Below are 27,338 nucleotides of genomic sequence, written 5' to 3'. Positions count from 1 at the left end.
CCCTGACCCAGTCCCTGTCCTACAGCCGCCTTCCAGGCCCCCTGACCCGGTCCCCACCTTGAGGTCATTCCCTTGGTCTCCTGGCTTCTCATCTGGTCTGCTCCGGTTCACTTGGTCTCCTGGCTTCCCATCTGGTCTGCTCCGGTCCCCTTGGTCACCTGGCTTCCCATCTGGTCTGCTCTGGTTTTCTTGGTCTCCTGGCCACCCGCCTATCAGCTATGTTCTCCCTGACCTTGCCTTGTTCCTCTGCTCCCCTGGTACACCCTTGAACTGCCTGTTTTCCCATGGTGCCCCCTTGAACTGCCTGTTTGCCCCTTGTGCCTCCCTGAACCATCTTTTCCCCTACACTCTATGGACATTTTGCCTTTTATTTTTATTTTTTAGAGCGTCTGGAATCCGCTCCTTAAAGGGGGGTCTCCTGTGACATATTCCCTGTTGTCTTTTGTTTGTGTACTTTTATTTAGAAATTCCTGTTAAGTTCCTGTTACCTAGTCTTGTGATATCCTGTTTTCCTCCATGTTCATGTAACCTTGTTGTGTTTAGTCTAGCCAGTTTACATGTAACCTTGTTGTCTTGCTTCAGTTTAGTCTAGCCACTGTACATATAACCTCGTGGTTTTGTTTTGCCTTAGTCTAGCCTTAGTCTAGCATTAGTCTTAGTAGTAGTAATGTCAAGTCAAGTCTATGTTTTGTCATGTTTAGTTAGGTCCTTGGTTTCTTGTTTTTGTTTCTTTCTCTTTTATAGTTAGGGATTCTGGTTTCACGTTTGTAAAATAAAACTGCCTTTGGGTTCATCTCAACTTTATCACCTTCATCTCTGCCTGTTTTGTCAACATGGTTACATTATACCATTTTAAAGCCCTATTTGTAGTAATTAACAGACTTGCACACCTTGGGCTTGTCCAAGGCTGGGATCAGGCAGTGTGTTATCAGTCTAATAAAGGGGAAGATAGTGTCAGAGGCGTGACTGACTGTGGACTGATTTAAGAGTCCCTTTGAAAAGACTTAAACACCATAGATCACACTGAGAGCAGCACATGGAAACAGGTAATGAATCAGTTTTCTCTTTTCATAAGGAAATCTCTGAACGATTAAATGATGAGATTGAGTAGTGCAACTTATTCTAATTTCAAGTGTTTTAACTAATTTTAAGTTTTACCTGCAGTAAATAAAAGTCACAAAGGAGATGTCTTTAATATCTCAACTGTTTTTTGTTTTTTCTAGACAGCAATGATATTAAATGGAAACTGCTTCTCTGATTTTTTTTCTCATGAGAAAAATACTCCAGTAGGTTTATAAGATATCTTAACACTGTCTCAAAATTAACTCAGATTTGCCAAGATACCATAGTCTGCAATCAAAAGTCATAGATTTTAATATGAAAATGTTCCTGGAAATTCTCCCAATTCCAAAGTCATCCTTTACTGCTCTTATCGAATTTTAACAATCATGTCATTTGTATTTGTTTCTAATTTGATCTGTCTTTAAGAATTTTATGAGAAATGTCTGAAACAAAGTTCATACTTAAATGACATAAATGAAAACTGAATAACCTCTGAACAATATATTTGTTATTATTATTATTATTAGGCGATATTTGAAAAGTATAAAAGTTAAGTTTAGGATTTCCAATATTCTAATAATGACTTGCTCTCTTATGTAATCAATATGACTTATTAACCCAAGTTAATAATAGCAGGTAAAAGTTCTGCAGTTCAAAAAAGACAGTTCAGCATTAGCATTATTGTCTCTTTAGTTCTTCTGTTACAAATATAACTATGCTACTTTGATTTATTAAGGAGATCTAATGACAATGAGAAGTTAAAAACAGCTAAACAGTTATTTCTCTCTATAAAAAACAATTTAGATCCAGACCAACCTAAAGATCCAGCAGAATGAAAGACATTAAAAATGCCAAATCTACAACGAACACCACAGATCAAACCACAACATCATACAAAGGCGATGAATGTAAGAACTGTAGCTGTATATGCACTGAAATTATTTTGTGCCCTAGATGACCTGTTTGTGATTGTATTGTGCACCAAACTTTGAGGTCTGCATGCACAGCTCTGCATCTAATTTTTATTGCCAGTTATGCAAGGTGATGTTGTCTAATAGACTATATAGCATACAATAAGATTCCCTGTTGAAGGCTTCTGTTTGTCATGTGGTACATGAGTTAACGTGTTTGTAAAGAAAGTTAAAAATGTGAAATGTACCAATAATGTTCATTTAAATGTTATTAAATGTACATCAGATTTCTAAGTGATACTGTATTAAAAGGATAGTTCACCCAAAAAATTTTATTATCTCATCATTTACTCACCCTCATGCTGTCCCAGATTAAGTCCATACAATGCAAGTGAATGGTGACCAGACCTTTCAAGCTCCAAAAATCGCATAAAGGCAGCATTAAAGTTATCCATATGACTCCAGTGGTTATATATAGTGTATTATTTTTAAAGTGATGCAGTCAGTTTGGGTGAGAAACAGATACGTTTTTAAATAATTATCACAATAAATCTCCATTTTCACTTTCAAAATGTGAAAGAATGTGAAAGTGTAAGTGGATATTTATAATAAAAAGGAAATATTGATCTGTTTCTCAACCACACCTATCATATCACTTCTGAAGACATGGATTTAACCACTGGAGTTATTTATGACTTTTATGCTGTCTTTATTTGATTTTTGGACCTTCAAAGTTCTGGTCACCATTCACTTGCATTGTGTAGATCTACAGAGCTGCAATATTCTTCTAAAAATCTTATTTCGTGTTCAACAGAAGAAAGAAAGTCATACATATCTGGGATGGCATGAGGGTGAGTAAATGAAGATAGAATTTTCATTTTTGGGTGAACTATCCCTTTAAGTGAAATGTTTAAGTTAAATTTACTCCCTCACTTTAATCAATAATATATCATGAAGTAGTTTTTTCTTAATTTATACCATTATATAATTGTGACGTAATGAAGCTAGGAAGCAAGTTGCAAGTTGACAATTAGTTTATTGACAGTCAAATTGAGAAGATAGGGGAAAAGTCCGGGGTGATGGTCTAGTGGCGCAGAGTCTCCAATGGTCAGATGATCGTGGTGAGAAGAGTGAAGAGAAGTGTTGAGCGGACACGGCGAATCCGGGTAACAGCAAACAGGACACGAAACAGGGACAACGAGAGAACTGGACTGGAACTCTGAAGAGCGAACAACACCGGACATCACAAACAACGATCTGACAAGGAGATGAGAGAGTGGTGAGAATTTAAAGGGAATGGGAATGAGTAACAGCTGGTGAGAGGAGTGATTGCGGCAGAGCGCTAATCATGGTACAAACAACACGCCCACACATTCACGCACCCACACAACACACACTAAGAACAAGGCACGAGACAAGGAAGAGACATAGGATTAAATACCGTGACAATAATGTTCTTGGAAAAACTGTCTGCAAAAACTAAAATGTTACTTTTAGTTCTTCAAAAGCTGCATTTGAAACACACAATTACTGTACATGTATTTAATTAAGAAAAAACAGCTCTAAATGTTTGGATAATGTTTTCATTGCAACTCATTTTCTATCACTTTCTCATCCCTTTCTTTAAACACAGATACTGATTTGAAGTGAGTATTTTTATTCTATTTAAGTCTATTTAACACTGTAGCTGTCTGATATCAGTTTACTGTCTCAGAGGCGAGTGTTGTTGAATCTGTAGCTAATACGAAGGTTTTTTTATAAGTAAATAAATTCAGCTCTAAAAAAAACACAAAATATGAAGAAAATAGACCTAACAACTCTCAAATATGAAACAGAACATCAAAAGCTAATGTAACGGTTGAAATGACAGTTGAAAGCTGAATAATCTAACATAATATTCTAGCAGTGTTTAATGTGTTGTGATATATTGTGCATTATTTATAGCTACTTTATTTGAAATATATTTGATTTTAAAGTTAACAGTTTACATTAGTTCATAATGAGGATTAATTTAAACTGATTCAGTGGAAGTATTTTACATAAATTAACTGTGTTTATTGATATGGTTAGACAAACCTTATATACACTGCTCCATTTCTGGTACTGTATGCATGTCAATGCATTGTAATATCTAAATTAGGCCTCTAAATATATGTTTCTCAATTGTATATGTAGGAAAGGCAGTGACAAAAAACAAGAGAAAGCGCTGAGCATTGGATTCTTTCAGCTGGTAAGCATCTTGCTATGATTTTGCTATTTTAGATTGATCTAATTCTTGATTTTCTCACACATCACTGCCTATGACCTCTGCACAGTTCCGCTTTGCCACATGGAAGGAAACCCTGATGATGGTGGCAGGGAGCGTGTGCTCTCTGGTCCACGGCGCCGCGGCCCCTCTCATGCTGCTGGTGTACAGTATGATGACCAACACGTTTGTGGAGTATGAGCGAGAGATTCTGGAACTTGCCGATCCAAGCAAAACCTGCATCAACAACACTGTCACCTGGTTGAATGGATCTGTGGTAGAGCAGATAGACAACATCACCATTTACTGTGGGTGAGTTTGGATGTTTACAATTGCATCTAAGAGTTATAAATGATTCTGTAGTTCCATTTGGGATGGAACTTGCAACCTCAGTGTTTGCTGCCCAAATTCTACTATATGTTCTAAAGGAACATTTTAGTACTCTGATATTGTTCTTTCAAAACTCAGGAGACTTCCAAGAGCACACCAACACACTTTTGGTTGTAAATGCATTGATTTTGATATGAGAATTTTGAAATTGTTCTCTAGTGCAATATACTTTCTAAAAAGGAAAATGAAAAATGCATTATATGTCCTTAATGTAGTTCTAACAGTCCTAGAACAGTTTGGAGAAGAGTGGTGAAATTTGGTACACTTATTGGGATGGGTTTGAATAGTCCCCTGACCCATTTTTGGGGTCTCTCGCCCAAACCCTCTAGCGCCACCATCAGCTCAAATTTTATCTGTGGAACCCTTTGGTCTAGAGACAAAATTATTTTTCCTCAGTTTTCTCTCCTGATGGATTGAACCAGCTGTTTTCAATTCATCACAAATGTACAACATTGTGCAATATATAATGCTAAATGTTAATTAAATTCCAGAACACCAAAGATTGTATGTTTGACCCCACTTAGGATGGTTTAAAAAGGGTATCTCTGTTAAACTAGAGTTTTTGGCACCATCTATCACTTTTGCAACTTTATTATTTGAAATAATCGTGCTACTCTTGTTTTGTCCATCTACAGTGTGGATATTGAGGCTGAGATGACCATGTTTGCATATTACTATGTTGGTATCGGTGCTGGAGTCCTAATTCTTAGTTACTTTCAGGTACAAAGGAAAGTTCTTTGTCTCATTTGATTAATTTATTATTCACATCTGTAGAAGAAATCTCATTTACAATTGTATTGTATTCATGAGCTTGACTCTTATCTCAGATTGCTCTCTGGGTGTCTGCTGCAGCCAGACAGATTCAACGCATCCGAAAAATGTACTTTAGTAAGATCATGCGCATGGAGATCGGCTGGTTTGACTGCAACTCCATCGGGGAACTGAACACGAGGATATCTGAGTAATATTCAAATGCACGCATGCAAGCATGAACCAGCATGGAAAGTAATGCTAATCTAAGCTGTCATTGAATTTAATATATCTGTTTGTGACTTTTTTTCATGTAGTGACATCAACAAAATCAACAATGCAATAGCAGACCAAGTGTCCATCTTCATTGAGAGGATCTCGACGTTCATCTTTGGTTTCCTGGTGGGGTTTATTGGAGGATGGAAACTCACTCTGGTGGTGATATCAGTTAGTCCTCTCATAGGACTGGCAGCAGGACTCATGGCGATGGTTCGTGTCAACTGAAATGACAGTAGGAATGGACATCTCGCATTTCTGTTAAAAGAGCCAATTTCTATCTTCTGTCTATACAATGTGCATGCGTATTAACTGGACCAGCTTAAAACATTTAGTTTTTAAGCATGATTCAAGCTAAAGAAGCAACATTTTATGATACCATTATTGTTAGATTTAATTGCGGATTTGACATTATTAAAACTGTCTGTTGATTTAACGGATTCATTAAGTGTGATTAATTATATAAAAATTAAAGCATTAAAACATTTATGCAATTAGTCATGTCCTCGGACTGTTATATGGAATATTCCTACAATCGGAGCAATTCAAGCCTGAAGTACCACCTGTTTTCAGTAGGGTGCAGTAAGCAAAGCTCCAGCTGTAGAGGCAACGTGCAGCTGTACAGACAACAAACAATACTCAGGCTTGCTTGACACTAGTGACAGCACAAGTTGAGAACACACTCTTGCATTCAAACACAGCTTAATGGTGCGCAATTCTGAATACCGTGATCTTGAGACATGTTTTTTAAAGTTTCAAACTACGCTTAACACAGCAACTTAAAAAACGTTGTGTTTATGACACGAAGCATCCATCTGACGCATGTGTACCTTGTCATGGCCTTATAAAAGTCCTTATAATAAATCAGGCAGAGAGACAAATTAAATTGCTAAATGGATTGCTGTGGACTGTAGGCCAATGAGATACTTAATATCAATAAATGGAAATAAACAATAAATATATGTATTGTCTAATCAATGATTTATTCGTCTGCCACAATATTTTAATGCATTTGAATTATCTGAAATACTATTTGTATATATGTGTGTGTATATATATATATATATATATATATATATATATATATATATATATATATATATATATATATATATATATATATATATATATATATATTAGGGCTGCCAATCGATTACAATTTTTAATCTAATTAATTACATAGTGTCCCGATTAATTAATCAATATTAATCGCATTTATGATATACAAATATTTGCTGAGAAAGCCCCTCATATAACAATAATTCAATATACAATGATGAAATAATTATAGATAGTTATCTTTAAATATTAAAAATTATATATATATATATATATATATATATATATATATATATATATATATATATATATATATATATATATAAAGCAAGAACATAACGCATGTTTGTGTTGTTCTGCCTACTGAAGTGTTGTTTTCTTCACTGTATAAACTTTTTCTCAGGAATCTTCCTTATTATGGTCAGGGCGCATTGTGATTAATTGCGTAAAAAATTTTAACACGTTATTTTTTGTACAATTAATCGACTGAATTAACGATTAAATTGACAGCCCTAATATAAGTATATATATATATATATATATATATATAATAATTTTTTAAATTATTTTTATCATTATTAACTGTAATTATTTTATCATTATAAATTGAATTAATGTTATTTAAGGGTTTTTTCTTAGCAATTGTTTTCAGTATATGTGATTAATTTCAACTAATTAACCAGCATATTATGTCATTAATTCGATGACAGTACTAATTAAAACACCTTGCTATGTAAACAAAATCTTGTCAAACAATTTTGGATATTTCCATCTTTTCCCATTCCCATTTTCCCACTTTTCCCAAGTAGATTAGCAAATGTACATGCAAGAAAAAAAATAACTTTACCATGCAGACTTTTACAATGACAAAAATAAATAAATATATAAATAACTACCGGTACTATGACATCATTCACGATTTTCAAAATACTGTTTTCATCCGATACGTTTTTTGCATTGGTTTTCCATATATGTGTTGTATTGATTTAAAGGCTGTGGCGAGGATGACGGGTCGCGAGTTGAAGGCATATGCTAAAGCTGGAGCCGTGGCGGATGAAGTTCTCTCCTCCATCAGAACAGTAGCCGCCTTTGGAGGAGAACACAAAGAGGCTGAAAGGTATAGTGTGCCCTCTGAACACAAAATGTGATTTACAACCAAGGAGGTCTTATATACCTTGAAAGAGCAATCTATTAGTATTCCTATTCATCTCAATATCAGTTGCTCGTTCCGCATGCAGCCCGGAAGTACGTGACATGGTTGCTGCTGTTTTTGCTTCATGACCAATCAGTTCCAGAAACCTTTTTCTGTATTCATCACCTGTGACTGATGACTATTGAATGCCTGGCCACAAGACCAATCGGCCACCATAAGTAACCAATTGTTGATCCATGTAATCCAATGATCAACAGTTGCAGATATAGTGATAAAGTTTTCATTTAATTTACGTGAAATATTTATTTGAACGCTAAATTTGGCTATCAAGAATGACTATTGTGTTTATCAAAACAGTAAAAGATTACTTGAAATGATCTCTGCATAACCTAAATAATATTCATGGTTTTGTGATGTCACAACCAGTGCACCCCAGCCACCCAAGACCCCCACCCCACCCCAAATGTCCCCTACACTTTCTAAAACAAAATGATGAACATGGGTGACCGTAATATCTGTCAAGTAGTAGAGACAATTTGCAGTTTGGTATTTATGTAAAAAAAAAAAATGACTAAAAACGCTTTAAAATATTTATATTATTTTATGTTTATTTTCCACAGGTATGACAAGAACCTTGAGGAGGCACAGGTGTGGGGTATTAAGAAGGGAGCGATCATTGGTGTGTTTCAGGGTTACCTCTGGTGCATTATATTTCTGTGTTATGCGCTGGCTTTCTGGTACGGCTCAAAACTGGTCATTCAGACCAAGGAACTCTCACCTGGTGGCCTCGTTCAGGTATGAGTGACTTCTGATTTTCAACCAAGGTTCTTTTCCAAACCCTTAGTGAATTGCTGATGTAGGCTACATTTGATAGGGATAATCAAAAATGAAGATTCTGTCATAGTTACTCATCATGTTGTTCCAAACCCTTATGACTGACTTTGTTCCATGAATAATAGCCTCAGGCACCATTGACTGTCATTGTATGGAGAAAAAAGAAATGCAATAAATGTGAATGGTGACTGAGGTTATTTTTGTGTTGCACAGTAGAACATGAGGGTGAGTAAATCATGACAAGAATTTTCATTTTTGGGTGAACTGTGCCTTAAAGGCTTTTGTTTCTATTTATTAGGCTACATGAAGGAATTTGGTTGATAATTGATTTCGTTTTTCTCTACAGGTATTCTTTGGTGTTCTAATGGGTGCTATGAATCTGGGTCAGGCCTCTCCTTGTCTTGAAGCTTTTGCTTCTGGTCGGGCTGCAGCCAAGAGTATATTTGACACTATTGACAGGGTGAGAATAATACACACCCAGGTCTGTTCTCACAAAATCAATGAATTTCATTCTTTGGGCTTCAGTGAATGATTAATCTCTGTCACATCTTGTTCTCACACAGGAACCTGAAATCGATTGCTTCTCAGAGGAGGGTCATACGTTAGACAAAGTTAAAGGTGACATTGAATTCCACAGCGTTAACTTCAACTATCCATCCCGACCTGAAGTGAAAGTGGGTAATCTTTTTATTTTAGCATCCAAATAATGTAATCTAATATTTTGTATTGCAGGAACAGTTCACCCTAAAATGATTTCCCAAACACGTATGACTTTTTCTACCATAGCACTAAAAAGGCACATTTTTGAAGAATATTCTGGCCACCATTGTCCCATTAATTAAAGTAAATTAGGACTGGGGTTGTCAAGTTCAACATGACAAAAAAGCACCATAAATGTATTATAAAAGTGGTCCATACAACTTGTACGCTATATTCCATGTCTTCTGAAGCCGTACGATAGCTTTGTATGATGATCAAACTGGCCTCATTCACTCAATATATCTTTATTCTCATTCATGAATGGAAAAGAGTGACCATTTTTTATATTCTTCAAAAATGCATGTTTTGCATTAGAAAATAGTTTTGAAGGACATTAGGGTCTTTCACTGATTTAGCATATTCTGTTTACAGATATTAGATGATTTGAATGTTGTGGTTAAAGCTGGGGAGACAACTGCGTTTGTTGGGCCTAGTGGATCCGGGAAGAGCACAACAATCCAACTCATCCAGAGATTCTACAACCCAAAAGAAGGAATGGTACTTCACACACCCTTAAATAATTTCATAGCACATGCATACATTATTTCTAACCAGGGCCATAACCACAATATACACTGAGGGGGATGAGTCCCCCAATAATCAGATATTGCCATTCAGGTGACTTTTCTTATCGAAAGTGACTCACAATACACTTGCTAAATGCACAGTAAAAGCTATGCATTATACATATATTTACAAACCATATATTTCTTAAGCATGACATTTTTAGCAAAACTAATTACAGTACACTTACTAAAAGGACAGTCTTAGACATGTGGGAATTTCATCACAATACCAGGCTACTTTTGAATTGCCTTAAATGGAGAAAGGTTTGATTTTGTGTTGAAACTAGTCCTGTGATTTCAATCACTGTTGTTATTTTCAGGTCACCCTGGATGGTCATGACATCAGAGGACTGAACATACAGTGGTTGCGTTCCCTCATTGGCATAGTAGAACAAGAGCCTGTTCTGTTCGCCACCACGATCGCTGAGAACATCCGATACGGCCGTCCTGGAGTTACCATTGAGGAGATAATTCAGGCCTCCAAAGAGGCCAATGCCTATAACTTCATCATGGATCTGCCTCAGGTACTGATTACTGTACAAATCTCACCTGAAGTCTTGCATAGCCAGACTTTTGACAAGCAGCATAAAGTCTGGTCCAGTTTGCAGCTTATACTGGCCAAGAACCGGCCACTTACTGACCAATAACAGTCCATAGTGTTTTTACATGTGGTTTAGGAGCAGGTTTATCTGAAATAGTTGATAAAATAATTGACTAGTGTGGGGAAAAAAAATCATACAGCAAAAAAATTTGAAAATAGAAATTAGCAGAAATGTGTGAAAACTGTAAATAGAATTTCTGTCCGTCAAAACGTAAGTACTGGTTATCTCACAGACATAATTCAAAGCGAAATAAACTGCTTTCTTCTCATGGATATTGAGTTTACTCTTAAATAAGTACCTCTAACAAAACTCTGAGTTCAGTATCTTTCAAAACATTGATGCCAGTAACATGTAAAACTTTGGCACTATAATAAAGGGTTGGTCACTTTGTGTGTTTTTTACACAGATATACATTTAATTTATTAGAGCCTATTGCTCCTGAATAAAAAAGAAAGCTCTTATTCAATGTAGACATATGTTTTGCATTTAACCTTGTGCGAGCTCGTGTCCACATGCATGGACGGTGTATTTTGGCTTCACTATTCGCAACGCATAATTTAAACTAATTTAAACCGACTGAATACTGTTCACAACACTCTAGACTGTCATTTAAGGGTTAAACTTCTGGCACACCTAGTCACGTGACATCAAATTCCGTGAAGCGATTCTACGGGTGCAGAGCCAACAAAAGTGCCTCTGGTAAGAAACTTCTTCATGTTTTTTCATTGAAACTTATTTGGATGTGAAGAGTAGCATCTCTAGTTTCATTTGATATGCAGTATTAAAAGATCTATACATTTTTCGCGCGTCAGCACACTGATAAACATGATTTCCCATAATTCCCACAAAAGTTGAAAAATATATATACGTCAATTTTTTTGCATAACTTTCAACATTAAATCATCTCTGGGTCATTTCCTTTATTATATATATATATATATATATATATATATATATATATATATATATATTGTTGTGTTTTATTTTGTTATCACTGTACAATAAGGTTCTATTAATTAACATTAGTAAATGCATTCCTATATTTATTGCACATTATCACATTAAGAATCAGTGGGTTCATCCAAAAGCTGAAAATATTTGCTTTCAGAGGCTTTATATGCAGTTAGAATGAAAGTAAGGTGCATTTTTGAACTGTTCTGAGACCAGTGCTGACAGACACCACTAATTAGGGAGCAAGGGAGAATCCTATAGCTTTCTATAAAAGCTAAGTTTATTCACTCCTAAAATCCGACCTAAAGTTCAGTTTCACACCACAGATGATGTTTGGACCACTCAAGATGTTTGGTAGACATGGGACAATCATAATTGTTAGCACGCACGCCTCCTATGCTGGCTGACACCGGTTCGAATCCCGCTCAGTGCGGATCGAGCATTACCGGTTACACTAATTTCTGATGTAATGCCTGTAACATCTTAAAAACACAAATAACCAATACTCCTGGAAAAACAACAAACAATTTGATGAAAGAAATCTGACTTTCTATTGCTTGGTATTATTTAAATAAAATAAATAATAAAATAATAAAATAAAATAAAATAATAAAATATGTGAATAATCAGTGTTTAATGACATTCTGTGTTGTGCAGAAATTTGACACATTGGTGGGTGAGGGTGGAGGGCAGATGAGTGGAGGGCAGAAACAGAGGATCGCCATAGCTCGCGCGCTCGTCAGAAATCCCAGAATCCTCTTGTTAGACATGGCCACATCAGCGCTGGATAATGAGAGTGAGGCTATAGTACAGGAGGCGCTGGACAAGGTGAGTGATTTCAAAAATCTATCCATCTGTCTGTCTGTTCAGCAACCACCTAAAAATGCCTTAACGATGCTCAATGACTCAAACAACATAGACTTAATTATGAAATTATAGATGTGTTCTTTCAGTTTTCAGAGAAAAGCATGTGTTGTTTTTCAGGCTCGACTGGGCAGAACAACAATCAGCATCGCACACCGTCTCTCCACAATCTGTAATGCTGATGTGATCGTGGGCTTTGAACATGGACGTGCTGTAGAGAGAGGCACACATGGCCAGCTGCTGGACAGGAAGGGAGTGTACTTCACCCTAGTCACACTCCAGAATCAAGGAAAAGATCCAGCCGATGACAAATCAGTGAAAGGTTAGTAGAGTTTTTGAGTCTTATCCAGGTTTCTGACTCAACATTTCCAGGTTACTACGCTTCTATAATATAGGTGTAGTTTATAAAAAATGAAAAATCTGTAATTATTTACTCATGCTCATGTTTCCGAATCGGTGTGCTGTTATTTTCTCCCTGTAAAACATGATCAGATCATTTGTTTATAGTGAATCCAGCTTTCAAGCTCCAAAAATAAAAAAAGGGGGGAAAAACACCATGAAATTATCATAAAAGTAGTTCAGACTTGACAACTTGTGCACTTTATAAGTCATGTTGTGTATTGTAAATTTTTTGCCATTTGGTGAAATTATTCACTGATAATCATCCCTCCACCCAGCTCTAAAAATCTAATTCTAGTTCACAAAATTGCATGTCAACACGTCCCATCAGGTTTAACGTCATTAACACTAAAATGTCATTGGGTCTTGCAGATGATGTGAAAAAACATAGATAATAAGATTGAGATCTGCAGCGGAGAAGATTTTTTGTGAATAATTACTTAAATATTGATCTGTTTCTCACACAAAGATATCTTATGTCTTCAGAAGACTCGCAATATAGCTCATGAGTCATATGGACACATTTTATAATGATTTTTGTGCACAAAAACTTCTCATTTTGGGTTCACGGGAAAAAATAACAGCATACTGGTTTGGAACGACAAGGGGGGTCAACTGTTCCTTTAAATGCTAACTCCGTATTCTATTAAAGCAGCAACTGATATGACCATAACTGAAGAGGATAGAATTGAGAAAGTGAGGAGCATAAGTAGAGGAAGTTATGAGGGCAGTTTGAGGTAATGTACATGATCTCTTATTGAAAAGCCTCACATTTATCATCTTGAGTGGAGTGACTGAAATGTTCTTCTGAAATTCAAATATGTTTCTCACAGGCGGTCTTTGAGACAGCGATCTCAGTCTCGGGTGTCAAACAGCATAAGTGATGTCATATCTGGAAAATTCAAATTGCATTTGGACCATTTCACAATGGAGGATGAAGAACAAAACAAGGTTTCAAACTGAATACAATTGTTCACAGCACCCCTACACTGTAAAAATAAGCTAAAAACGGCCTAAGGTAGTTTGCTGGTCTTTGCTGGTGTTTAGCTGGTCTACTTTCTTTACCAGCTGACAAGTGCTCAAAACCCTTCTAAATCTATCAAAACAGACCAGCCTTACCAGCTTGGCCAAACTGGGAGACCAGGGGCCGGTTGCATAAACATAGCCATTAACTTAAGACTGAATCTAACAATTAGTTTGACTAGCTAAAGACGCCATAGAAAGCCTGTTGCATAAAACAAGCTCACAGTTGTCTTTAGTAAGACAGTCTAATTTGCATTGCATTGTGGGAAAAATAAGACACTGAACAGCTTAAAAAAATGGCCGACAGTGGACGCTCAATAAATGTTTTTATTTGCTGAGAATATTTGCTTATTAGAGGACTACAGTGCTTCAAAATGTATTTTAATGAACACATTTAGTGATTTAACCCAAATAATTAAAAACACAACATTTTGTAACCATTTTTGAAGTCAAAGTCTTCAACCAAGTCTCAACTCAAGCCCCTTTCAGCCCCCACTGGCTCAGCTGACAGTTATTTTCAATGGCAAAATGGAATGTAAACAAAAGTTAGCCTGAGGTGTGCTGTCTTACATTTTGGTCTTTAATTAGACTGATTTAAGTTTTTATGCAACTGACTGAAAAAATTAAGACCAACATTTTAGACGACTAACTAGTAAGACTAGTCTAAAACAGTTTTATGCAACCGGACCCAGCTAACAACCTTAGGCTTGTTTAAGCTATTTTTATTTCAGTAGGAATGCCACCATAGCCTGTCTTTGTACATTATCAAAGGCTCTATCTTCTCTTGCAGAAAAACAAACTTGAAGTCATTGAAAAAGCACCTGTGACACGCATTCTAAAGTATAACCGTCCTGAGTGGCCGCATATGCTGATGGGCTCTATAGGTGCTGCCATCAATGGATCTGTCAACCCGATGTATGCTTTATTATTCAGCCAAATACTTGGGGTGAGACATAAAGACATTTCATCTAGCAATGCCTTTGCAATCATCTAGAACATCCCATCAACCACCATGAACACCCTAACAATCAACCTGAACACTCTAGTAACCACCCAGAACACATTTACATTTACATTTATGCATTTGGCAGACGCTTTTATCCAAAGCGTCTTACAGTGCACTTATTACAGGGTCAATTCCCCCGGAGCAACCTGGAGTTAAATGCCTTGCTCAAGAGCACAATGGTGGTGGCTGTGAGGATCGAACCAGCAACCTTCTGATTACCAGTTATGTGCTTTAGCCCACAACGCCACCACCACCCTAGCAACCACATAGCAATGCCCTAGCAACCATCATGAAAACCCTAGTAATCACTTATTATACCCTAGCAAGCAAACACCCTGAACACACTAGTAACCACCTAGTAATGCCTTTGCAACCACACAAAGCACCCTAGCAACAGCTGTGAACACCCTGGCAACCACCCTTAACACTAGGGATGGGCGATACCGCTTATTTCCTTTTTGATCTGATACCAAGTACTTTTAGTCCACTATCACTGATATCGATACCAATACCGATACCTCTATTAAATTATATTTTTATGAATTCTTTGGATAAAATCAGTAACTTAAATTATTAATGCATATATATATATATATATATATATATATAGGCCTAAGCAGAAAATTATTAGGCTGCTTTGTTTACCTTTTTAAAAATGTGTAAGTATAAGAAACATACAACACCACAAAATGAATCATAGATATTATTATATGGTTACTATTACTAAAACCAAGTTACAATATGGAAACAACAGTAATGCTGTAGCAAAACTATGGTTAATTGTATCAAACTCTTGGTTACTGCCAAAAAGCAAAAAAAAAAAAAAAAAAACTGCTTACAACAGTCGTGGTTACTAGTCATGGTTAATATAATATTACTAAAGTAAATCCATGGGTTGTTGTCATAAGGGTATCATTTATTAACGAGGATTAAAGATCATTATCAATGTTTAAACACCTCTGAATTTAAATAAGCCTGTAAAAATGGTCACACAAGCCCATTATAATACATGTCATGTCTAGGTTTGTCATTACTTAGTGTGAATATCTCCAGATGCTGTTTTTCTGTCATTATCTCATTAGCACTGCTCCCTCTTTGAACGAGCGCTGTGACTGAAAGGGTCAGCTCTGTCTGCTGGTGTATTTCAGCATTTCTGTGTGTCAAGATTAGCTGAAGAAAAAATGGTTCTGGTGCCATGCAACAGTTCGCTAATATAATAATTTTTTTCCATTTTGAAGCTTTTGAGATGCATCAATATTCATGTTATCTAAATAATAAGATCACTAGTTAACAAAAAATATATTTCAGAATCAATATTTTTATGTGAGGATCGACATTCTTGATACCACATCAGTATCAGAAGTATCGATACTTTAGTATCGATCCGCCCATCCCTACTTAACAACTTAGCATCATGGTGGCAAATTTTAAAAGGGCAAGCACCACTTACATTTTCCTCAGAAATGTACACATCTAGTGAAAATGTTTTACATTCCATACAATTGACGAATTGTAATTTGCCATTAAGCACAACATTGGAGTATAATAGTATTAGTGCTGTTTTTCAGACATTTTCGATTCAAGACCTGGACGAACAGAGGAGGCAGATTAATGGAATTTGTATTCTGTTTGTTGTTGTGGGAGTAGTGAGCTTCTTTTCACAGTTCTTGCAGGTATTACAACAGTAAGGTTGCATAAGTATGTACTTGTTATCCTTTGCAATGAGAACGATGTGTTAGAGATGACCAATACTATGTAATGTGTTGCAGGGCTATGCATTTGCTAAATCGGGAGAGTTGTTGACTCGTAGGTTGAGGAAGGTTGGCTTTCAGTCAATGCTGAATCAAGAGATCAGCTGGTTTGACGACCCCTTAAACAGCCCCGGTGCTCTGACCACCAGACTCGCCACTGATGCCTCCATGGTGCAGGGGGTGAGTGCACAACAAAAGAGAGTGGGGGAGAGACATATTTGAGAACAAAATGAACAAAACAACTTGTATACCAAATATAGGTGTGAATTCACTGAAAGACAAGTAGGATGGGGACGTACACACAGGCGGTGCATGTTAATAAATTGCAAATTTTCCCCACAGTAGTTTTCTGATGTAGATTAAAATGGCAAAATTTAAATGGATACATTTGAGATTTACATTATGTCTTTAAGTGGATGTATGATTGTGTTTATTGTGCTCTTCTCCCAAGGCTACAGGTTCACAGATTGGCATGATTGTAAACTCACTGACTAACATTGGAGCTTCCTTCATTATTGCATATTACTTCAGCTGGAAACTGAGTCTAGTGGTCAGCTGCTTCCTTCCTCTGATCGGCCTCTCTGGAGTCTTTCAGGCCAAAATGTTAACAGGATTTGCTAATGAGGACAAGAAAGCATTGGAGGCTGCTGGACAGGTAAAATCCTTGTTGTGAAAAGTCTGATTGGATGAGCAGATGCAGATAAAATGGATACCTTGGGGGGTTGGGGATATTTTATGAAAAAAGTGTATGCTTAAAAGTGTATGCTTAAAACATTAAAGTATCCATATACATAGTCAGGTATCCTAAGCAACCAAATGACCTGGTTGCTAGGGTGGGTAGAGTCACGTTGGGTTAACCTCCTTGTGGTCGCTATAATGTGCTTCTCGCTCTCGGTGGTTAGCATGGCGAATTGTGCGTGGATGCCGCTGAGAATAGCGTGAGCCTCCACACACACTAGGTTTCCACGGTAACGTGCTCAACAAGACACATGATAAGATGTGAGGATTGACTGTCTCAGAGGTGGAGTCAACTGAAATTCGAGGATATGAGATATGAGGTATCATTTGAAAGCTTAGAATCGCAATGTTTCAGAGATAACCATTTATGCTCCGATAACTGCTGCTTTTAGTACCAAATAGCTAAACGTTATATCTGCTTTTACCTCAGGAATCTTTCCAAAAAGTGAGCAAATTTTTAATTGTCTGTGGCTTGGCTTGGCTGAATAATCCAATGTTATATCTTAGATGTCCAGAACAACATATGCCATCCAGAAGGATAAGCATGCAAAATAAATCATCAGAATAATATGTTTTGTACTATTTCGATAACATTACATATATATATTGTTGCAAAGGGGAGGGTCTCAGCTTTCTAATAACACCTAGATTGAGCTTCTAGACCACTCAGAGGCTGAGATATTCAATTATACAACAAGGGTGGTGCATAAACTGAAAATTAGACTGAATGTCTATGGACGAGCACATCTGTGAGGGCTAAAATGTGTTAGAGCGCCACCTACATTTCAGATCTGAATATTGTGATGTAATGTGGTAGAGTTTTTTCTAGTTCTTCCTGCCATCTAGTGGAGTAAAATGAGACTTTTCAAAGTGAGGTAGAGTGAACAGAACCAGAATTACATGTTTACAACGTTAGGACAACACAAAAGTAGATGTTTAGTAGATGTGTCAGTACCAACACTTACTCTGTGCTCATACAGGTCTCCAGTGAAGCTCTGACCAACATCAGGACTATCGCCGGCTTGGCCAAAGAAAAGCAGTTTGTCTCTCAATATGAACAACAACTAGAAGCACCCTACAAAGCAGCCAAGAAAAAAGCTCATGTTTATGGGATCTGTTTTGCTTTTGCGCAGTGTGTTATTTTCATGGCCTACGCTGCCTCATTTAGATACGGTGGCTATCTGGTCAGTAATGAGGGGCTTCAATACATGCTTGTATTCAGGTTAGTGATCGTCTATACTTTACATTTCATTGCAGGATTATACTTTGAAGCAAATATTATGAAACTGGAAATTATATGAAGGTTCCGAGTTAAGTTAAGAGATCTGTCAACAGCATCTGTGGCAGAATGTTGATTATCATATAAAATTATTTAGACAAGTCTAAAAGAAAGATGCAATTGCAGTAAGGCACTTACAATGCAACTCTATGGGTCCAGGATTCCAGAGGGTCTAAGCATAAATAAGGAGCTTGTACTTTTGTTAAAGCACTTGATTTAATTATTCAGTAAAAACCTGTTTATTGTTTGAGCTATAGTCTAAATTGTCCTTTTTGAGGTGGGACTACTTTACTAGCTGGATGAACTTCTATATATGTTCCCGACATAATTCCTGTGATTGTTAACGGTCAACTTCTACTAACTTTGCGCATACCGTGCAGAAATTACCGGCTTTACTTAGTGTGAATTTTAATGTTTACGTCTGTTCTGTGCCTTACAAAAGTGCAGTCTTCATGTTTCTGCTTTTAAACCTTGCAGAACGCAGGCCCCAGAGACTTCTATTGTAAGTGACTTACTGTAACTGCGATAATAAAACAAATCTGTCCTTGATAGATTTTCTGTATGTGTTTATTTAGAGTAATATCAGCTCTTGTGATCAGTGGCACAGCACTTGGCAGAGCTTCATCTTTTACGCCAGACTATGCCAAGGCTAAGATTGCTGCCGCTCAACTTTTCAAACTGTTGGACAGAGTCCCTAAAATCAGCAATGCAGATGGACAAAGCTGGGTAAGAGAGATCTGATTTGTTTTTCTTTGGTTAAAGGTGCGATCAAGGATTTACCAACAATGGCCAATTTACAAACTTCAACCACAAGTCTTTTTGCTTTAAAAAAAAAAAAAGAATAGATTTTATTTTATGGTAATAAACCTGGAATATTCCGGGTTCAATATAAGTTAAGCTCAATTGACAGCATTTGTGGCATAATGTTGATTACCACAAAATTTTATTTCAACTCTTCTCTCCTTTTCGTTAAAAAAATAAATACAAAATTACAGTTTATTTAAATTTACAATAAATGTAAAGTTACAGTGAGGCACTTACAATGGGGGTGAATGGGGCAAGTCTGTAAAAGGTCAAATACTATTAAAATAGCACTAATTTGGTTTTATAAAATGATAACATTCACATTTCTGTTGTTAAATATTTGCCTTATTTACAATACTTTTAGCAGACATACACATTTAAAATGTACAGTCTTTATGGTCTGGGAAAATGGAACAATAATATTTAGAATATTAGAATAATATTTACTGGCTATTTAAAAAAAGGGGATGAGCCCTTCAATGTCCCACCTAGGCTTCCTGTTTCAGTAGGAAATACATTAACACAGGAGAGAAAACTGCACTTGTTACACCATTACATGGGTCAATTACGTGATGCTCATTTTGGAATTGGAGCTGGAAGAAATTTTGATATTTTTTTCAGATATGTTCAGATATAGAGCAGAATAATACTATTATTTCCTAATAAAAAGCTGTGAAAAAATTTAATTTGAAAATATTGTTAATATTAAAAGTCATGTGGTGTACATATAGGCAGCAATTTTATTGTCATGTGATGAAAGCAAAACAAAACAGATAGGACCAATTTAGACCATCATAATTGATTGTAAATTATATATATATATAGTTGAATGATATTCCTCTGTAATTCATATTTGCCATGTACAAGAATATAATAAATGTACAAAAATGAAAAGTAAATGTGAAATTCTCTTCTTTTTCATGTAACAGGATGATTTTAAAGGCCGTGTGGAGTTTAAAGGGTGCAGATTTACATACCCAAGCAGGCCAGACATTCAGGTGCTACGGGGACTGGAGGTGTCAGTAAATCCAGGACAGACTCTTGCCTTCGTGGGCAGCAGTGGCTGTGGAAAGAGCACAAGTGTTCAGATGCTAGAACGATTTTATGACCCAGATGAAGGCCAAGTGGTAAGAAAATACTCAATATATTAGAGATTGGAATAAAAGCGACTTTAGATTGGCAGTAATTTTACTTTAAAAGATAAAACATCTATCTATCTATCTATCTATCTATCTATCTATCTATCTATCTATCTATCTATCTATCTATCTATCTATCTATCTATCTATCTATCTATCTGTCTGTCTGTCTGTCTGTCTGTCTGTCTGTCTGTCTGTCTATCATTCTGTCTGTCTGTCTGTCTATCTATCTATCGTTCTGTCATTCTATCTATCTATCGTTCTATCTATCTATCTGTCTGTCTATCTATCTGTCTGTCTGTCTGTCTATCATTCTGTCTGTCTGTCTATCTATCGTTCTGTCATTCTATCAATCTATCTGTCTGTCTGTCATTCTATCTATCTGTCTGTCTGTCTGTCGTTCTGTCATTCTATCTGTCTGTCTATCTATCGTTTTGTCATTCTATCTATCTATCTATCTATCTATCTATCTATCTATCTATCTGTCTGTCTATCGTTCTCTCATTCTATCTATCTATCTATCTGTCTGTCTGTCTGTCATTCTATCTATCTAGCTGTCTGTCTGTCTGTCTATCGTTCTCTCATTCTATCTATCTATCTATCTATCTATCTGTCTGTCTGTCTGTCTGTCTGTCTGTCTGTCTATCTATCTATCTATCTATCTATCTATCTATCTATCTATCTATCTATCTATCTATCTGTCTATCTATCTATCTATCTATCTATCTATCTATCTATCTATCTATCTATCTATCTATCTGTCTATCTGTCTGTCTGTCTATCTATCTATCTATCTATCTATCTATCTATGATATCTTAAAATAGAATGAGCCATTACCGCTGAGTAAATTCAAATGTTTAATGCTGGATGTAAAATACACCAAAAATGTAGTTAAAATATATATTTTTTCACTAAATAAACACAAATAAATATGATATTTAATCACTTTTATTCACCAATATAACAACACAGTGATGAACATTATTTACCTGTAAATATAAAAAAAAAAATGTAATTCATTGTTAATTCAGAGTTTTGAATCCATTCAATAAATTGGACAGTTTTAACTGATGCTTGGAAATTAATTCAACACTGTTTTTTCCTTCTGAAGTTTAGATCATAGATGTTATTAAAACATATCTGTCTAAACGCTCCTATACACAAAATAAGTAACAAACTCCAGTCACACACTCTGAATAAAAAAACTATTTCCCCTCCAAATGCATTTGATAACTTGATATGTCAAATATTCAAACATTAGTTTCCCCAAAACAAACCATACGTTTCTTGTATTGCCCTATAGCTGATTGATGGACGTCCATCTGCCAGTATCAGCGTGTCGTTCCTGAGGTCTCAGATTGGTATCGTATCCCAGGAGCCAGTGCTGTTTGACTGCAGCATAGCAGAGAACATCCAGTATGGCGAAAACTCTCGAACCGTCAACATGGACGAGATTATAGAGGCTGCTAAAAAGGCCTACCTGCATGATTTCGTGATGACACTGCCTGATGTAAGTTATGTTGTCCTTGGGGTCATGACTACCAATCAGTCCAGACTTGAAGGAATAGCTCACCTAAAAATATTTTTCCCATGAAATACAAATGGAAATATTAGGCAGAATGTGCTTGCTGTTCTTTTCCATACAGCAAAAGTGGATTGTGATTTACACTGCCAAGCTCCAAAAAGGCAAACAAAGCAGCATAACAGTGTCATTAAAGTAGTCCATAGACTTCTGCACCATATTTTGACCTTTCTGAAGTCATATACTAAATGCTTTGTATGGCGAACAGGTGAAAATTGTTTACTTGTTTACATTCTTTCTGATTAAATTGTTTACTCATAATCTTCCCCTCCACTGGGGCTCTCAAATCTAATTTATTCACTGTGTTCAGTTAAAAATGTAGCTCATAGATGCATTGCGACATGTTTGACATCACTGATCCTAAACGCCATTGGTTCTTAAAGGGATAGTTCACCCAAAAATGAAAATCCCAGATGAGTATGACTTTCTTTCTTCTGCAGAGCATAAATTAATATTTTTAGAAGAACATCTCAGCTGTGTAGGTCCATCCAATGCAACTGAAAGTTGACCAGAACTTTGAAGCTCCAAAAGGCACATAAAGTCAGCATAAAAGTAATCCATATGACTCCAGTGGTTTAATCCATGCCTTCTGAAGCTATATAACAGATGTGAGTGAGAAACAGATCAATATGTCCTTTTTTACCATAAATTCTCCTTCCTGGCCAGTTGGTGTCCATATGCACAAAAAATGTGAATCGTCAAAAACAAATGAAGAAGAAAGTGGAGACTTATTGTAAAAAAGGACATAAATATTGATCTGTTTCTCACCCACACCTATCATATCACGTCTGAAGATATGGATTAAACCACTGGAGTCTTATAGATTAACTTTATGCTGCCTTTATGTGCTTTTTGGACATTTAAAGTTCTGGCCAACATTAACTTGAATTGTATGGACATACAGAGCTGAGATATTTATAAAAAAAATCTTTATTTGTGTTCAGTAGAAGAAAGAAAGTCATACACATCTTTTCACTTTTGGGTGAACTATCCCTTTAACACAATGTGAAAACACAATGGTCATGTGACATATTTTTATTTGAAGTCTAGGGAAGAGGGGAATATTATCAGTAAACAACTATTTAATTTTGTTCAGTTCACAAAAATTTATCAAATGACTTCTGAAGACATGGAACATAGCGGACAAGCATATAAAGCACTCTTATGATGGTAAAAGTAGTCTATACTTCTACTGTATCTAACATCTCCTTTTTTGATACATGTAAGAAATATTACAGGTTAGAATGACACAGTGGTGAATAACTTATAAATGTAAAAATTTGGGGGGGAATTATTCCTTTAAACATATCTGAAGTGTAGAAATAATTTCTAAATCATTGCCTGTTGTTGTTTTCAGAAATATGAAACTCAGGTTGGTGCTCAGGGCTCGCAGCTCTCGCGTGGACAGAAACAACGTATAGCAATTGCGAGGGCCATCGTCAGAAACCCTAAAATTCTGCTTCTGGATGAGGCCACCTCTGCACTCGACACAGAGAGCGAGAAGGTACTGCGATGTCAATGTTTGAAAGGAATTTTTTATAATTATTTTTTATATAATTATTAAATAAATTACCCCTTACCACACCCTATGCAGTATTAGCACGTTTTAGTTCAATATGTGGACTTTTTAGATGGCCCCTTACCACACCCTCCACAGTATTAGCAAGTTTTAGTTCAATATGTGGACTTTTTAGATGGCCCCTTACCACACCCTCCACAGTATTAGCAAGTTTTAGCTCAATATGTGGACTTTTTCGATGGCCCCTTACCACACCCTCCACAGTATTAGCAAGTTTTAGCTCAATATGTGGACTTTTTAGATGGCCCCTTACCACACCCTCCACAGTATTAGCAAGTTTTAGCTCAATATGTGGACTTTTTAGATGGCCCCTTACCACACCCTCCACAGTATTAGCACGTTTTAGCTCGATGTGTGGACTTTTTAGATGGTCCCTTATCAGGCAAAATTTTCAACCTATATCAATGTTAAATTAGCAATCTGGAATGATTTCACCATGATGATTGGACAGTGTATTAGATTGTTCTTCAGACGTATCCTCTTATAATCTGACCAGTTTAAATACGGGACAAATCGCGTCCATATTGATTAGATACCGGACTATCACATATTTAACAGGACGGGTGGCAACCCTAGTCGCAATATATATTTCCACTTCTATAAATCATATTTTTATGATGATTTCATATCTATTTAAGATTACAATGAAATTATATTTATTTATTTGTTTATTACGAGACAAATGAGAGCAATTTTCTTACAAATTAATTCTATATCATGCCATTTTCTGCACTATGGAGGTGAATTATCATTATCCCATATGTGTACACATTCATGTTATTTCTTACTGTGGTGCTGGTGTTTCACTGATTGACCTGATTTACATTTGACTGCTATTTGATGAAGAAACAATATGGAAGTAAACTATAGCAAGTACAACACATGAACAGTATGATTTAGCTATTGTCATTTGGATACTAATGAAATGATGTAACACTAAACTCAAACATTTTAAATACAGAAAGTACACTTTATCTTTAAATGTATTCATTATTTAACATTTAACAGTTTTTTACATTCAATGTGATATTTTTGTAAAAATTCAGACAAGCAAATTTTCATAACAAACAATAATGTCAGTATTTTTAATATGCTAAAGGGGTTTGATTTTCACTTTTCAGACTGTTCAAGCAGCACTGGATGAAGCTCGGCAGGGGCGCACATGTATTGTTATAGCTCACAGGCTTTCCACCATTCAAAATGCTGACATCATTGCTGTGATGTCACGGGGCGTGGTCATTGAGAAAGGAACCCATGAGCAACTTATGGCCAAGAAAGCAGCTTACTACAAACTCGTCACTTCAGGAGCCCCTATTAGTTAACACGTGTGCTATAGTGTCACAAATACAAAAGGTTTGGGAACTTTTCAAGTGAAGTGTGTACATTTTCTAGCAAAAATTGTTTTAGTGCCGCTAGCAGCACTAAATGAAATTGCAAAAATAATGATTGTTTCAAGACTTGTTTCAAACACTGCCTCAAAGTCTTGCCATTGGTTGGGCCAAATATTGCAAATTTGTTTTGGTGCCAATATTGTCTTGATCTTATGGAAGCCCAAAAAAAGTTTGCTTTGGTAAGTCAAAATTATGTTCATTTTGCAATGTCTTTTAAAGTAATAATTTTTACATACTAAATCATAAGTTTGAGATTACTTTTTATCTTAAAATGATGACTAAGCATTTTATAATTATGACATTCTATCTCATTGTATTTTTATCTAAAAGGTTTGACTTTTTTTCTCAAAATTATGATTTAGCGTCTCATAATTATGACTTTTGATTTTATAATTTTGACTTTTTAATCTCATAATTCTTAGTATAATTTTAGAGAAAAAAAAGTCATGTTTATGACTTACTAAGTCAAAATATGAAATGCTAAGTCATATTTATGAGAAATAAAGTCATGTTTATGATACTAAGTATCTCATAAATATGATTTGGCATCTCATAATTTGTACTTTTTATTTCAATATGAATTTTTATGTCATAAATATGACTTTGTATTGTAAAATTGACTTTATATCTCCTAATTTTGATTTACCAAAGCAAGCTACTTTTTTAATTATTTTTTTATGATGTGCGAATAGGGCCTTTCATATTGATAACGGCAATCACCGGGATTATTGCTGTACTATTGCTTTAGGTGTTTTTATGAAAGTGATAAGTGTTTATTAAATTGATTTTTCTATGTCATGACCTTGTCCTTGAACTTGACTGTGTTTGAATTAAATTATTTTGTCTACCTGGATGAACTCTCTATTGAATCATTTTATTCAAGAAACTGTGTATATGTAAATTACTGTTTGATATGTTAGATCAGAATTGTCTGCAATACAAAATTGTATGGATTCTAGCTTTTCTGTGCCAAGATATTCTGTCGACTGAACAGAGAATGTTGCTTTCATGTACGATAGGTGAAGATGCTGTCCTTGAACTATAGTGACAGACTGATAGTGTGTTCTTAATGACTGATAAATTCTTGTTCTGTCAGTGTTTCCTGAATTGTCGTGTCGAGTCATGTGTTTAATGCAAGTCATTCCCACTCTTTTAGTCAGCCGTGGAGCTCGATGATTCAAGACACAAACCGTTTTATGATGATGTGTGTGATGTACTAATATGCTCTTAAATCATTTATTCATATAAAAGAGACAGACATCATAGATAACAAAGGCGTCCATTTTAATGTATTTTTGAGATGTTAAGTTAACGATCAGAATTTTCAGGCGTCTTAGTGAAATTCAGCTTTTATTTCAAATTAATGATGAAAGGTGTGAAACATTTGCTCTGAAGATTATTTTGTACTTAAACAACAACACAGAATCGGAGTGATTTAGGCTAATGTGAAAGACCCAAGGACTGACAGACTTGGGAGGGTTACTTTTGAAATGTATTCCATTATAGATTACAGAATACATGCTGTAAAATTTAATTTGTAATGTATTCCGTTAGATTACTCAAGGTCAGTAATGTAATCTAAATACTTTGGATTACTTCTTCAGCACTGGTAGATTTTTTTCACTTATTTTGACTATAAACACTCTGCCAGTACAGTGAAACAACATAAACATGTTAAAAATACATTCTCTGAAAAACCGAAATATCTTATGCAGTGTTGTTTCTAAAACAAGATCAATCAAATTGATCTTGTTTTAAGGATTTTTAGATACTTTTACAGGAAAACAATACAAAAATTATCATCAAGAATAAGATTTTTGCCCTAATATCAAAGGTCTTACTAGAAACAAGAAATGATGATCTAATGTGAATTTTCTTTATAAAAATATGATCGTGTCTGGTAACATGCGCATGTAAAATGGCTTGAAATAGTATTTTAGCTTAGTGTAAAGCTGACAGTTTACACAAGGTTTATTTCTATTTCTTCTGCTCCAAACTTACTTACAGAGAAGTGCTTCAAACGTACTTCTCTGTCTGCTTGTATGAATGTAACACATCATAAGAAAGTGTTTCACCGCTGTTCAAATGCACTTTGGATCGCATCATTTATGTATAAATGTTTTCCATCTGAAATAACTAAATATGAAATGAAACAAATGACAATAAAATGCAAAGTAATCTCTTCAGTAATCAAAATACTTTTTGAATGTAACTGTATTCTAAA

The 27,338-nt window shown here is 35.6% G+C and overlaps 1 protein-coding gene across 4 annotated transcripts; it reads left to right on the top strand.

The window, feature by feature from the left end:
- Positions 1 to 1,038: 1,038 nt before the first annotated feature.
- abcb11a (ATP-binding cassette, sub-family B (MDR/TAP), member 11a) lies at positions 1,039 to 27,303 on the top strand. Of its 4 annotated transcripts, none has more exons than XM_052142661.1 (26): positions 1,039 to 1,046; positions 4,149 to 4,203; positions 4,289 to 4,530; positions 5,244 to 5,328; positions 5,436 to 5,569; positions 5,676 to 5,847; positions 7,686 to 7,810; positions 8,467 to 8,641; positions 9,027 to 9,140; positions 9,244 to 9,354; positions 9,812 to 9,937; positions 10,326 to 10,529; positions 12,216 to 12,386; positions 12,543 to 12,744; positions 13,474 to 13,558; positions 13,655 to 13,772; positions 14,635 to 14,790; positions 16,419 to 16,523; positions 16,620 to 16,781; positions 17,053 to 17,256; positions 18,320 to 18,561; positions 19,194 to 19,344; positions 20,352 to 20,549; positions 21,866 to 22,072; positions 23,502 to 23,648; positions 24,845 to 27,303. In XM_052142661.1, exons 3-26 carry the CDS (start codon positions 4,319 to 4,321, stop codon positions 25,043 to 25,045), a joined length of 3,807 nt encoding a protein of 1,268 aa, XP_051998621.1. In that variant the 5' UTR covers positions 1,039 to 1,046; positions 4,149 to 4,203; positions 4,289 to 4,318; the 3' UTR covers positions 25,046 to 27,303. The 4 variants fall into 4 exon arrangements, with proteins under 4 accessions (XP_051998621.1, XP_051998619.1, XP_051998618.1 ...); XM_052142659.1 differs by lacking the exon at positions 1,039 to 1,046 and adding an exon at positions 3,544 to 3,619; XM_052142658.1 differs by lacking the exon at positions 1,039 to 1,046 and having other exon boundaries at positions 4,058 to 4,203; positions 13,477 to 13,558.
- Positions 27,304 to 27,338: the final 35 nt, after the last annotated feature.

Source organism: Xyrauchen texanus, chromosome 14 (assembly GCF_025860055.1).
Source record: "Xyrauchen texanus isolate HMW12.3.18 chromosome 14, RBS_HiC_50CHRs, whole genome shotgun sequence".
NCBI lineage: Eukaryota > Metazoa > Chordata > Actinopteri > Cypriniformes > Catostomidae > Xyrauchen > Xyrauchen texanus.
This window is presented reverse-complemented; position numbering and strand designations above follow the sequence as displayed.